Genomic DNA, 14,687 nt, shown 5'->3' with positions numbered 1-14,687 from the left:
TTTTGATGACATGCACATGTTTAATAAAATGTTAGATGAGTATATTAAAAATGGAGAAATGAAATAAGAGTAAAAAATAAAGAGTTAGCGATGAGGTAGTGTCCAAAAATGATAAATGCACATTCTTGTGGACGTCTCAAAAAAAATGCACACTTTTCATGTCCTCGCACCGGAGCTTTGTCATAATTTTGACAATATTTGGGTTGGAAATTCTCCCTTCACGATAGCCAAATTCATAATCATCTCAACTCAGATTTAATCGAACATATTTGGGTTCGATTTGGTTCGATCGAGCCATAATTAAATTATTCTAATTTCATTTTAATTATTAAAATTTAATTTAATTAATATAATGTTGAAATTTTAATAAAATATTAGATTATAAAATTGAAAAAGTAAATTGGAATGAAACAGAAATGAAATAATTAAAGCCTCTTTTAGAGCTCCTTGTTGTGGAGTGGTGGCTCTTGAGTGCGGACCACCCCTTAGAGCTCTCAAAGGGGCCTTGCCATTGTGGATGCTCTAAGAGCATCTCCATCCCAAAGGCTCTAAGACCACTATTATCGATTATAAAATGGGAGACCAGATCCCTGCCACATCAGTAAAGCGAAATTAAAAAAAAAAAGTGATAATGCCGTTGAGACCATGGTTGACCTTGCCAAAAAAGAGACCATGTTTGGTCTCTTTCTCTCCTCAAGTATAAACTAATGATATTGTAACACTTGTCATTATTTAATTTGTTGAGCCGATTTTATTAGGATAATTAATAAAAACAAGTATATCTTTTATATAAAATAGGGTTAAAGTACAGATTAGCCCCTAAAGTGGACACCCCTATAGCGTTGGGCTCCCCAGACTCGACCGAGGCCCAAATAACTCACCATAGCCCGTAGAAATACTACACTTAAGCCCACGCCTCAAACGGCCCGTTAACGCCGTTTTCTTTGATTTTTTTTTTTTTTGCGTGGGCCCACGTGCAACGGCTTCCAACGGTTCTTTAATTGGGAATTAGGGTTCAAATAGCATGAACCTTAAATAGCGAACTCATGTGTGATGAATTGAGTGAAGCAGAAGAAATTTGTTGAAATTATCTTAGGGTTTCTCGTGGATATCACAATTCGAGGTAAGAACATGAGTTTGAACTTCGGATTTGGGTCAACCTCGTCGCGCGGTTGACGACATTTGGAGTCTGAGCATGGGAGTAATTATGTGTGGTGTCGTTGCGAGTTTGAAGGCAAGCGGCTTAAGGCTCCGAGAATGACCTCATGGACAGACGACAACCCAGGGAGAAGGTTCTATGGTTGTAGAAATTGGAAGGTATGTCACTACTTAGTTTATTTTCCCATGGCCCTCATGAAAGTTTATAATTTTCACAATTTGTTATTTCTTTTGTAGACGAAAAGCTGTGGTTTTTTCCAATGGTATGACGAGCCAATGTGTGAGAGGGCTAGAGAAGTTATAAACGAGTTGAAGATTGAAAATGTGAAGCTCCTAATTATCCATCAAAGTTCGGCCCCCCTTATGGATGTGGAAAATGAAATTGGTGATCTTTGGAATGTAATCGAAGGCTTGAAGGAAGAAAGCAGGAGAGTTAGAAGGAAAAATTTTATTGTTGTGATGGTTTTGATACTATCTTGGTTGATGATAGGCTATGTTGTTCAATCATGAAGAAAATTGTGTTTTTTCAATTGTTAGTCCTTCATTACTTTTGTATTTTGTTTTTGAATCAATGAATGAAAGAGATGAGTTTGATTCACATATTTTTTGTGGTTTTGGAATAGGTGTTATACTGTTATGAAATAGCAGGAGTTATACTTGTGCAAGTATAAGAGAACTACACAAAATGCAGAATTTCCAAACACCACAATCTGTGTAATGAAACCAATAGCATTAATTCCAAACCAACTCATTCATCCACAATCCAAATCTGTGTAATTTAAAAAACAAAAGTTGTTGCAAGAAGAAAACAAGTTCAGATTCCAAAAATCATAGAAATCCCTTAACTACTGCCCAACTACACACTGCTAAATGTCATTTCAACAAGTTGTTGTAGATTCAACAGTTGAAATGACATTCTTTCCTCTAGGTGCCTTAAATGGTTTAGCTGCATCTTTCTTCACTTTTGAAGGCCCTCCAGTTGTGTTTGGTCCTCTCTTCATCTTTTCTTTTCTTATGCTTGCCTCGTTTGGTATTGGGAATCTTGTGTTTGGATCACTCTCCTTTTGTGTACCTTCATTTATCACAATAGATGAAGATCCCCCGGGCTGTGTAATGAAAACAATAGCAGATCAGATTTATAGCTTATTGCATGCCAAATTGAATATTAGAGTATCATAAATGTTGAGCACTTACATTGAGGACCTGCTTTCCAGTCTCAACATTGGTATACAACCCTAGTCCAGCATGTGAAGCTCCTCTTGTACTCTTCTTTCTTTGATTGGAGGACGTGGACGCTTGTAACTCTTGAACCAACTACATGGAAAAATACAACAAGTCAGTTTTTATGGAAAAAAAAACATGTGCATATAAACTGAAATACTCACCTTTGAATCTTTGATGGCCTTTTAGAGCATCTGTCCTTCTTGTGGGTTTTACTTCCACAGAGGCTGCAGTGTTGCACCTTTCCTACTCTTGAAAGTTTGTGCTTCAATTTTGGCTCTGTTGGAGCTCTAACTCTATTTTTCTTCGGCCTCCCCACTTTCTTCTTAATAGGTGGAGGTTCAATGGCATCCTTCCAATCCACATTCCAAAATTTCACACCTGGAATGGGTTGTATTGCATGTTGATAGCATTTCTGGTATGTCTCCTTATCATACCATTTGCTCATGACTGACAGGGATCCATCTTGGATGAGTAAAATGCAGCTATTGCATGAGCACAGTGAATTCCATGTAGGTCCCATGCTCTGCATGTACACTGTCTTGTATCAACAAACACAATGTGTTTGTCATCTGCCTGACTGACCTCATAAGCATTATCCCAATTCCATAAAACATTACAGTCAACAGAGGCTTGTTTATTTACTTCAAACAATTTCAAAGCATTGGGACACCAATCAGATTTCCAACCACCAACCCAACACCTCTTATCATTAATCCTATTCATCACTATCATCTTAATATCCTCAAGCATAGAAATGATTGGTTTGTGTCTTGCATCAGATATACTCGCATTAAAAGACTCGGAGATATTATTATCTACCATGTAAGTTGAGCACCTTGGTGTTTGGAAGGCTCTGCACCAGTTTTCAGGGGGGTATTGCAGAAGATCTTGGGCTGTCTTCTTGTTGATGGCACTGATCTTGGCCAAGTTGAGCTTGTACTCCTGGTGGAATGAACTCCATGCTGCAATCCAGAACCTCTTTTTGAGTTCCTCACCCCTCCACTTTTTGCTCTAGTTGGCATAGATATGCCTTGCACACCATCGGTGCTCAGCTTCTGGAGTAACCTCTTTTACAGCTTCCATCAATCCCTAAAGCACCAAATAAGTTAAAAACTGTATTGAAGAAACATAATTAACAGTTAAATGAACAAAGTAAAGTAATATCATACCTTTTGCATGTCTGACATGATGGTTACATCACCTCCATCATCTAATTTCAGTTCTTGCTTCAACAAACCCAAAAACTATCTCCAATTGTTCTTGTTTTCTTTGTTCACTACTGCCCATGCAATAGGAACAATGCTATCGTTTCCATCTTTCCCAACAGCAGTTAAAAGGCATCCAACTGTAACTCCTTTAAGGTGGCAGCCATCGACTGAAATGATGTGCCTACACCCTCCTAACCAATTCAGTTTGCATGGTTCTAGCATAACAAAGAGTCTTTTGAAGACTCTTCTTCTATTCTCTAAGTGTTCAGTGGATAGTTGTAGCTCCACTCTACTTCCAGGCATACACTCTTTGACCTTCTCAATATACCTAACAAGTCTATTAAACTCTTCTTTGTAACTACCCTCCAACTTAGTTTTGATATCCTTCTTAGCCCTCTTACATTTAGCTAAACTGACATGTAGTTTGAGATGATCCTTCACATGCCCTTGCATGTCTTTGGCTATGAATCTGGGATTCCTATAGACTGCTTCCTTGAAGTATTTAGCCAAATATGATTGAGTGGCACTAGGCACTTCCCTCTGTTTGCAACAACTATGGTCAGGAACAAAAGTCTTAACCATTAGACCGGAGACATCTCCATCCTTGGAGACATGCATAAGAAATGGGCACTCTGCCTCATTCATGCATACAACTCTAATCTTAGTAGGTTCATTTTTTACAAACTTAATTTTGTATCCAAACCTAACACCATAAGCATTGATTGCTTCCCTACACTCCTTTGCAGGGGCAAAGGTCTGACCCAACTCAAACCTACCTTCTTCTCCTTCCTCAATACTAGCAAAAAACTGCCCTATTTTCATTTCTTCACCATCACTGTCATCACCATTATCACTATAAACACTAGAGTCATCCTCTTCTCCCTCATTGCCCTCTGCCTGAACATTCTCTACGCCCTCTCCCTCTTCCCCTTCCCCAAAGTCAGTAGGAATAGCTTCTATGTCTCCCTCTTCCCCTGCCCCAAATTCAGAAGGAATAGCCTCCCTCTCTACCCCTTCCCCTACCCCCCAGTCAGTAGGAATACCCTCTCTCTCTACCCCTTCCCCTGCCCCCCAGTCAGTAGGAATACCCTCTCTCTCTACCCCTTCCCCTGCCTCAATTTCAGTAGCAGTACCCTCTCTCTGTACCCCTTCCCCTGCCTCAATTTCAGTAGCAGAACCCTTTCTCTCTAACCCTGATTTAGTAACAGTAGCATCATCCCCAATCTCAACCTGAAAACCCTCTGCTCGTACCCCATCATTAGCTTCATTCATGCGCTCAATTTCATCATCAGTAAATAACTCAAGTGGTGTAATACTAGGCATAGGATCAGACTCAGCGTCAACAAAAAATAGTATTTCTGTTTGACCAATAACTTCAAAGTATTCTATCACTTTTGCACAATGCATATCATTCCTAAGAAGTACTAGGCCATCTTCTATAGAACGATCCTCATAAAGCGCATACATAGCCCTAGGTTTAGATTTTAGGCAAGATTCGAATACATTCACAATTCTGTCCAAAGTCATATTTTCCAAAGTATCTTCGATTTCCTCCGAAATCCATCCATCATATAACAATTTACCAGTTTTATCATCTTTCTTCCAATAACCCCAGTAATTGAAAATAAAATTCACTTTCGAACCAGGCATCTTTCTGCACAACCAAAACACGACAATAACACAAAGTAAACATTCAATACATGATTTGCAACGGTTTGCATGCTCTGAAAACACTGTTCACAACACTCAAGTTTAAGCAATACTTACATATTTGACCAATTTGATTATCTTCGTCGCCGGAGCACTCCACTAATTTGAAGAAATCGAACGAACAAATCGTCGGAGCACCAAGAGGAAGTCTGAAGATTGTAGGTTTGAAAAATGGAAGAAGACTCTTCGTATTCATGTTCTTGTTAGAGTAACCCGCGTAAACATTAGGTGGGCCCACGCAAAAAAAAATTAAAAATCGAAGAAAACGGCGTTAACGGGCCATTTGAGGTGTGGGCTTAAGTGTAGTATTTCTACGGGCTATGGGGAGTTATTTGGGCCTCGGTCGAGTCTGGGGAGCCCAACGCTATAGTGGTGTCCACTTTAGGGGCTAATCTGTACTTTAACCCTATAAAATATAAACAAAAATAAAAAAAAATACCAAAATTTATATTTTTTCATTCTCTATAAATAGAGACCACTCTTGCTATATTTCAATACACCTTCAAATTCTCCCATTTATCCTCTTTACTTATAACTTCTATTATTTGTTTCTCTATTTTTCAATGGATCGAGGCAATTTCAATAGAGACCACTCTTGCTATTATTTGTTTCTCTATTCCTTCTTTAACTCTCAAAATTTCAACCTCTCCCAAGACTATTATCCAAATCTTGCTGATATTCCAAGCTCCAATGAATTTTCAGAGTTTGATTATGCTATGAATTCAGAATTCTCGATTAATCCAACTGATTATCCTATTTCTGAATATCACCAAACCTCTGAAAAAAATTTAGGAAACCCTTCCTACAATGCGCAAAGTTGGACTGATATAGAAGATATATCACTAATGTCTGCTTGGTGCTTTATCAGTAACAATCCAATTGTTGGCAGAAACCGAAATAGTAAGTCATTTTGGAAAAGTGTTGCAGGTATGTATGAGCAAAGTCGAGCAGATAATCCAGAAATTAGAGGTCCAAGGACCTTGGAATCATTGAGGCAACGTTTCAAATGCCTCAACAAAAATGTAACTTTGTGGGTTGCTGCATACGAAAAAGCATATGAGCGACGAACGAGTGGTCAGTCCAAAGAGGATATCGAGAAAGCAGCTCAAATAATTTATGGTAAAACTAAGTTTACTCACCATGAGGTGTTTGAAAAAGTTATGAGCAACTGTCCGAACTGGGAACTGAAATTGGAAAGTACTGGTTACGTACGACATTCTCACCCAGACGACGAAGACAGTGTTGACGAAAGTCGCAACAGCTCAAAAAAATCAAGGACAGATGAAGATGCGAATCCTCCAACCGACTCCACTCCAGAAACTCCAGGTAGTGATGCTTCGAAATTTCAGCATCCTATTGGTAGGGATAAAGCTAAAGGTAAGGCAAAAAAAAGGAAAACAAACAAAATCACAATCTTCGATAGTTTCAGATGCTTTCAATGATGAACTACGTGAAATGAGGATCACACGTGAAAAAGAAATGAAAACATCTACGTTGAATACGTTGATGAAAAAACCCCAGTTATCTCCAGAAGAGGAAACTCTCAAACGTCGGCTAATGGCAGAACTTTATGGAATGTAATCGAACTTATGATGCTTGTTTTTAATTATTGTGTTATTTAAATTATTGTTGTATGGTTGATTTATGTAATTTCAGTGTAATTTCATTTTCTATAATTTCAGTTTGTGCAATTTCAATGTAATTTCAGTTTGTGCAATTTCAATGTAATTTCATTTTGAGTAATTTCAATGACATTTCCAAAAGCCTTTACTTTCGGTGGCACCACCCATGTGATTTCTGAATTTTTGTCACGATAGTTCCAAAAGCATTAACTTTCGATGGCACCACCCATGTGATTTTTGAATTTTTGTCATGATAGTTCAAAAAGCATTAACTTTCGGTGGCACCACCCATGTGATTTCTAAATTATTGTCATGATAGTTTCAAAAGCATTGATTTTCGGTGGCACCACCCATGTGATTTCTGAATTATTGTCACGATAGTTCCAAAAAGATAGCATGTGACACTTATCATGCTCTTACTTATATATTTATCCATGTATTCTTTCAAATCTCAAAACAATTATCTCTTCTATACTCTAGATAGAAAAAACTCCTCTTCAAAAAATGGCCTCCAGTTCTAATATTGGTGCTTCAAATTCTAGCGATGATGAAGCATGGGAATAAAGCGTTGCCGAACATAATCACCAACTTGATCGCATATATATAATTGAGAATGTGGTCGTCCATGCCGCAAGTCTATCTGTACAACCTACCAATCATGCCTTCAGAGCAAGGAGACGGTATATTGAAAGAAGACGTGAGATAGGTCATGAAGGTGTGGTCGAGCAGTACTTTTCAGAAGATCCAATCTATTCCCCAAAATATTTTCGAACAAGGTTTCGCATGCGAAAGCCTTTGTTCGAACGTATAATGAACTAGCTCGTCGCCACCGATAGATATTTTCAACAACACCCTGATGCAACTAGCTGTCTTGGTATGTCTCCAATTCAAAAATGTACTACAACCATAAGGGTGTTGGCATATGGCACTTCAGCCGATTTGCATGACTAATACTTACAAATGAACGCCCAAGTCATTCGTAAATCAGTTATCAAATTTGTTGAAAGTGTCATTTCCAATTTCGGAGCTGAGTACCTCCGAAAGCCCACTGAAGAAGATATAGCAGCTCTTCTTCATATCGGAGAACGGCGAGGGTTCCCAGGCATGATGGGTAGTATTGATTGTATGCATTGGGAATGGAAAAATGGCCCTACGGCATGGGCATGGCAATATGCAGGACGAAGCGGTACGCCAACAATTATTCTGGAAGCAGTTGCATCACAAGACCTATGGATCTGGCATGCATTTTTTGGAACCCCAGGTTCAAGACATGATATCAATGTACTTGATCGATCGCCTATTTTTGATGATATCTTGGAAGGTCGAGCACCTAAGGTCAATTATATCGTTAATGGCCGCGAAAGAAATATAGGATATTATCTCACTGATGGTATATATCCTCAATGGGCGGCATTTACCAAATCTATTCCTGCTCCACAACTTCGAAAGCACCAGTTGTTTGCCCAACATCAAGAGGCTGCCCGAAAAGATGTTGAGCGAGCATTTTGGAGTTTTACAAGCGCGTTTTGCTTTTATCAAGCGGCTATGACTTATTTGGGATCGTGATATTATGGGAAAAATAATGATTGCTTGCATCATCATGCATAATATGATAGTGGAAGATGAAAGAAGCACTTACCTTAACTATCACGATCCTACAGAACTCATCGAAGATCAACTAAGCCAGAATACTCGTCCAAGTGAAGATGGAGAGGAAACTAATGATTTCGTATATTCTACAAATAGGATTGCAAGCCTAGCGAGCTATATGACAACTAGATCCCAACTTCGCAATAGAGAAGCTCACAACTCTCTATTACATGACTTGATCGAGCACATATGGCAAAAGTTTGGCAATGATAATTAAATGCTAGTATGTAGTATTATTTTTTTTTCTATTTCGAGTTTGGGTTATTGTAATTTCTATTTTTAGTTTGTCGTATTTTAAATTTTTATTAATAGTATGTTATTTTTTTCATTTTTATTTTTTGTTGTAATATTTTTATTTAATATTACTAAAATTATTACGATTAAAAATAATAACAAAATAATTATATGGTTGGGTGGTTGGGTGGTCATTGATAAACCAATAAAAATAGAGTGGTTGGGTTGGGATGAATATTGATGATGTGGAAGAGAGAGAAATTAATTAAATATTGTAATATGGCTCAAGAAAGGACTTTAATTTTCTCATTCACTTTATTCTATTTTAACTATTCAATTTGCAAATCCAACATTTTCATTAAAATTAAAATTATTACATTACATTAATTAAAATCAAATACAATAATTACAACCAAATTACTTGAATTCAAATAAGTTACAATTGGAAAAGAAATAAGTGTTTGACATAGGAAATAGAGTATGAATAGGTGTATTTAATATAGGTAGGAATGAAAAAAAATGTGAAATAACCGTTTGTTTGATAATAATAATAATAATAATAATAATAATAATAATAATAATAATAATAATAATAATAATAATAATAAATTTTGAATTTCTGCACAATTTTCCACGATTTTGTTTTTTAAATATGGACACGTGTAAACACGCGCCCCATATTAACACCATCGTGCTCAGCTCTAGTTTAATGGTCAGCATCAAGTCAAGTCAAGGAGAGGAGGGCGGGGGGCGGCAGGCAAGCTCTAGCAGCAGGGATCGAGCCCTGCGCTAGAGCCTGCGCTTCAGATGCTCTAAGTGATGTATGTAAAATGGAATTATAAAGATATAGTATAAGGTCATATCCTGAAAAGGAAAATGTTATACTTTTATGGTGTTTTTTTTTAATTATTATTACCCAAAAAAAGGAAAAACACACTCACACTCTAACCCTCTAGGTGACTCGAATCCCCGACCTATTAGCCAAAGGAGAAGTGTCATACCAATAGACTGCACTTCATCGTCCATACTTTTATAGTGTGTTTGCTTGAGGTATAAAGAAGGGAAAGCTTCATTTGCAACCTTATACCTCGTTTGCTTTGACGTGATAAAAAATTTGAGCAGATGGTATAAATTTTTTAACAACATTTTTTCATTTGGAAAATTGATAATTTTATACTTAAGGGAGGATGGTATAATTTTATATCACCTTATGAGGAATGGATAATATATTACTCATTCAAACCAAACAATCATTTTATTTAGTGGGATAAAAAGTAAACACACCATCCTTAATGAACGCCAAATAAGACCAAAGTGACATAATTTTCATGAATAAAGGGAGTAATTTTTATATTCTTTTTGTAATTTAGACATACCTAATCTTTTGCTCGAGAGTGAAGTAAAGATTTTGTCAAAATTAAAGATGATGGAAGGCTTTATAATGTTATTATTTGAATTGTTATTTTGTGTTGTCAATTTCATTATCAAACAATCGAAATTATAATTATAATTAGTTCGAAAGCAGAGCCTTAGCTTTGACATGCCCCTCGCGACTCAATTACTTAACTATTGGACCTCCAATAAATAAAATCGATAATATAATACTTTTTCTGTCTCACAAAAACATAAATATTTTGTTACTTTTTGATCGTCTCTAAAAAATATGAACATTTTTATTTTGGTACACTATCCCATCATAATTTTTTAACTTTTCATCTCCACTTTTCATAAAATGGGATCCATTTTTCACTCACAATATACTTTTATCTAATGGAGTACAATATTTCTTAAAATTCGTGTCATTTACAATTGTTCATATTTTTGTGAGACGGGGGAAGTAGGACATTTCAAACAAAATACTTTATGTCAATTTTGAATTTCAGCCTTAAATAAAGGTTTAAATCTCAACTTTGATATCGTATATAAATCTAAACTATAAAGAATATTAAGGTGGCAAAATGGTAAGAATATTAAGGTGGGTTTCTTATTGGCAAGTTTAAAAAATTAGGGCTAAATTGCATAATCTCAAACATCGAGTATTAAATTACAAATTACTCTATTACAAATAAAAGTATGTGGAATTTTTTTTTATCAATATATGTATATGCAAATATATATATTTTTTTTGTGAGACAAATATGTGTATGCGGATTTGATAGTGCCATTGCGCTGCCAAAAAATCGCTTATTACGAGGAAAAGGCACATTCAGGTGCCTGGTCTATTTACACCAAATCAGATCTGCACTTAAACTTCTTTTTAATCAATTAAACCCCTAAAGAGAAGGTCCTTTCTTAACTTTAACCCTTTTAATTTATCTTTTTTTTTTCTTTTGCTTTGATTAAAGTTTTATTTGCAACTTTAGTAATATATACGAGGTTTTAATGTTGTTATGATTTATCCACAATTTATAATTTCGCTCAAATTGAATCTGGCATAACTTTGAGGTGGCACAATTTCAATTAAAATTACATTATTTTGTTTGTTATATATATTTAAAACAATTGTTAATTCCAATTCAATTCCTTTTTCATCCCCTCCTCTCCCCCACATCTTGATTACAACACCAAGGTCGTCTAAAGAAGTGAACTCCTCGTAACAGATCACCGAAGTCGGCGACGTAAAATGCTGACTTTAGCTCAACTTCACTTAGCGCAGCACAAGTCCTTAATCGGACCAATTTTTCTTGGGTTGGATCCGGTAAGTGGAATCCTTTTCGGGGGGTTCCACTTGCGCTTATTGTCGCTGACGGGCCTCTAGTTGCAGCATCAACGAGTTCTTGAGGTTGATCTCCTCATCAGCGTTGGTGAGAATAATTTACACAAATTTTCAACTAGAACAATCATCACCATAATATTAAGGAGGCGTTGGTTTGTGTGATAAGGTATCATTGATAAAATAATTCAATTTAATCAAATTTTTATTTACATGATTGATAAATAACTAAACATGCACTTTAATCATGCAATTGAGTGATTATATTAATCACCTAAAATTAAATAGATTATTTAATTACTCTTCAATTCTATTGATCTTATTTATTTCATCCACGTGCTAAATCAAACGTTCCGTAAAAATTCAAATTCTCTCATCTTATCATTTTGCAACAAGAAGCACACAATTATTATATTTGTAGAAATTAAAGTTGTTAGTTTAATCTGAGGAGAACAGAAAATGAGAGTACTTCCAAAAAGAAAGAGAAGGAGAAGAGAGATAGAAACGAGGTGGATTTGTTAAAAAAAATAAAAACCAATTTTTTTATGCATTTTCATAAGGGAAAATGAGGTGGATTTTAAATTTCAATCTTTTATGCATTTTAAAAATAAATTCCAATTTATTTAGAGTTGTGTCACTTGAAGTTACATCATGCAAAATTAAATATGTTACTGATCGTTTCACTCACATTCAGGGCGAATGGAATCGGCATGCTGATTTTATAGCGAGGAGAGGACATCAAGTTTCGGCTTTGACTACTTTCGATTGTCTCCCCGTTATATTTTATCGCTAGTTAGCATGGACCAGCTTGGCTATTCTAACTTTAGGTTCAAATTTCATGATGATAGTTAGTTTGATTTGGTTAGCTTCTATTTTGTTAGTGTCTCAGTTATCTTCTGATTGTAGTCGGCTACGGTCATGTATTTCATTTGTCAGTTTGATTTATATATTTTTCATTTTGATTCTGATAAGTGTTGTCACTTTTGGGCAGCGTCATGCATGAGATATTAGTTGATGTTATTTACTGATTGGGGGTCTGCCTAATCCCTCACTCTTTGGGTGTTTTTTTTAAATAATTTTTTTTTAATATGCTACTGGATTCCAAGTCTGATTTTATTTGAGCGGAAATTCAAATTATAAAAAATCACAATAATATTTAAGTTCATATATTTATTCACATATTTCAAAATTTATCTACAAAACCAAAATACTTTAGCGTCAATAAACCCTATATAAATATGTTTGTATCTGAATTATATTTGAATGTATATATGCTAAAAGTTCGATAGTCCAGACAAATCCAGTCTACCTGTGTGAAATTGATAATTTTAGCACCAAAAAAAATTAATATATCTACGTGACTTTAATCATATGATTGCTGACATATATAGAATAATATAATAATATTTAAACTAATATGTAGTAATAAGCATATTATATTACACTATATTAAAATATTGATGCTAATTATTAACGGCAAATCCATCATTAATTATTTCATTTTTGATTACTTTTCTTTTTGAATAAATTACGAATAAAGAAATTTAAAGATCACACGACGATAAATTCAAATAAATTACGAATAAAAAAATTTAAAAATCACATGACGATAAATTCAAATTTAATATCTCAGTTCTTGGATATTAATCATCTGCCGTTAAACTAACACACTAACACATTTTTCAATACCTTTAGGGTGCATTCACTTTGATGGGTGAGAAAATTAGAGATAACAAAAATTTATGTCTTTAAATGTTTCCCTTTTTTTTCCACATTTAACACAAAAGAGAAGTTCATAATTTTTTCTTCATAGGGGATAATATTATTCCTTCTTGAAGTGAAAATAAAAAAGAAAAAATGATGAATTTCTCTTTTGTGTAAAATGTGGGGGGAGGGGGGAAGGCATTTAAAGGCATAAATTTTTGTATCATTCATTTTCTCATTCATCAAAGTGAATGCACCCTTATAATATGTAACAGTCACTATTAGAAAAACGCTCATAGATAACGGATTTTTTCCGTTACTCAATGATCAACGCTCACTAAGGCTAATGCTCTTCTTCTTCGCTAACTTTTATTATGTTATTTCTATTTTCAGTTTTATTTATTTATTTATTTTTGAAATAACATATTTTGTGCTCGTTTGGTATAAGTAAAGGAATGGAAAGGGAATGAAATCAAGTAAAGAGATAAAATGATTGAGTGTTTGGTTTAACAATGGAAATGAATCACTAATAAAAAATTCTCTTTCTTTTGTTTCCCCTCTATTTTGAGGGGTAACAAATTGGGTGGTTGGATTATCCTCAAATAAGGATAATATTTAACTCATTACCCAAACTAAACAACAAGTAACGAATTTAATTAATTGAATTACTTTTCAATCTTCAAAAACACCCAATTAAACATGGGCGGCTTAGCTTGTAATGTTGTTCGGTTAGAAAAAGACAATTAAAGTGAAATAATTGAATTGTCTATTCGATGATTCGATCATTAGAGCATCTGCATCGGTCTACCCAATCCCACCTACTCGAGTAAGGTGGAGATCAAGTAGGCTGATGCAAAGGCCTCCTACTCGAGCGGTCGAGTACTACTCGATGGTGGTTGGCTTTGGCGCGTGTTGTACACGCGCCTTAATAAAATAAAAAATCGAATTTTGAAGTTTAACGGCTATGTCCGATTTTCTCTCTCTCTCTCTCTCTCTCTCTCTCTCTCTCTTTTAAATTTCCTATCTATAAATACCCCTAAACTCCTTCTTCATTCACACAACAACAATTCTTCTCTTTCACTCTTCCAATATTTCTCTTTCAATATTTCTTCCTTTTTTCTTCAAAAAATAGCGGAACTCCAGCACGATTCTTCATCTGATTCATCCGACGGTGTAGCTCAAGCGATCATGGAGGAGATAGAGTTGCAGAAACAATTGCTTGCTCAAATCTACACCCAATCGGCGCTGGAGCTGAGACGTGTTAAACATCCCCGGTCTTACGTCCACCGTGATCGTGAGGATGTCCATCTACGTCTCATGCAAGACTACTTCAACGATAATCCGACGTACGGTACGGACCTACATTTTTCCAACGTCGTTTTCAAATGCAGAAGGAGCTATTCTTGTGCATCGTCGAGGCTGTTAAAGGTGAAGATACTTACTTCCAAATGACCACTGATGCAA

At 35.5% G+C, this 14,687-nt stretch overlaps 1 protein-coding gene across 1 annotated transcript; it reads left to right on the top strand.

Moving 5' to 3' along the window:
* The first annotated feature begins 7,882 nt into the window (after positions 1-7,882).
* LOC131008274 (uncharacterized) lies at positions 7,883-8,488 on the top strand. The gene has a single exon (XM_057935161.1). It carries the CDS (start codon positions 7,883-7,885, stop codon positions 8,486-8,488), a length of 606 nt encoding a protein of 201 aa, XP_057791144.1.
* Positions 8,489-14,687: the final 6,199 nt, after the last annotated feature.

Source organism: Salvia miltiorrhiza, chromosome 2, assembly GCF_028751815.1.
Source record: "Salvia miltiorrhiza cultivar Shanhuang (shh) chromosome 2, IMPLAD_Smil_shh, whole genome shotgun sequence".
Lineage (NCBI taxonomy): Eukaryota > Viridiplantae > Streptophyta > Magnoliopsida > Lamiales > Lamiaceae > Salvia > Salvia miltiorrhiza.
This window is presented reverse-complemented; position numbering and strand designations above follow the sequence as displayed.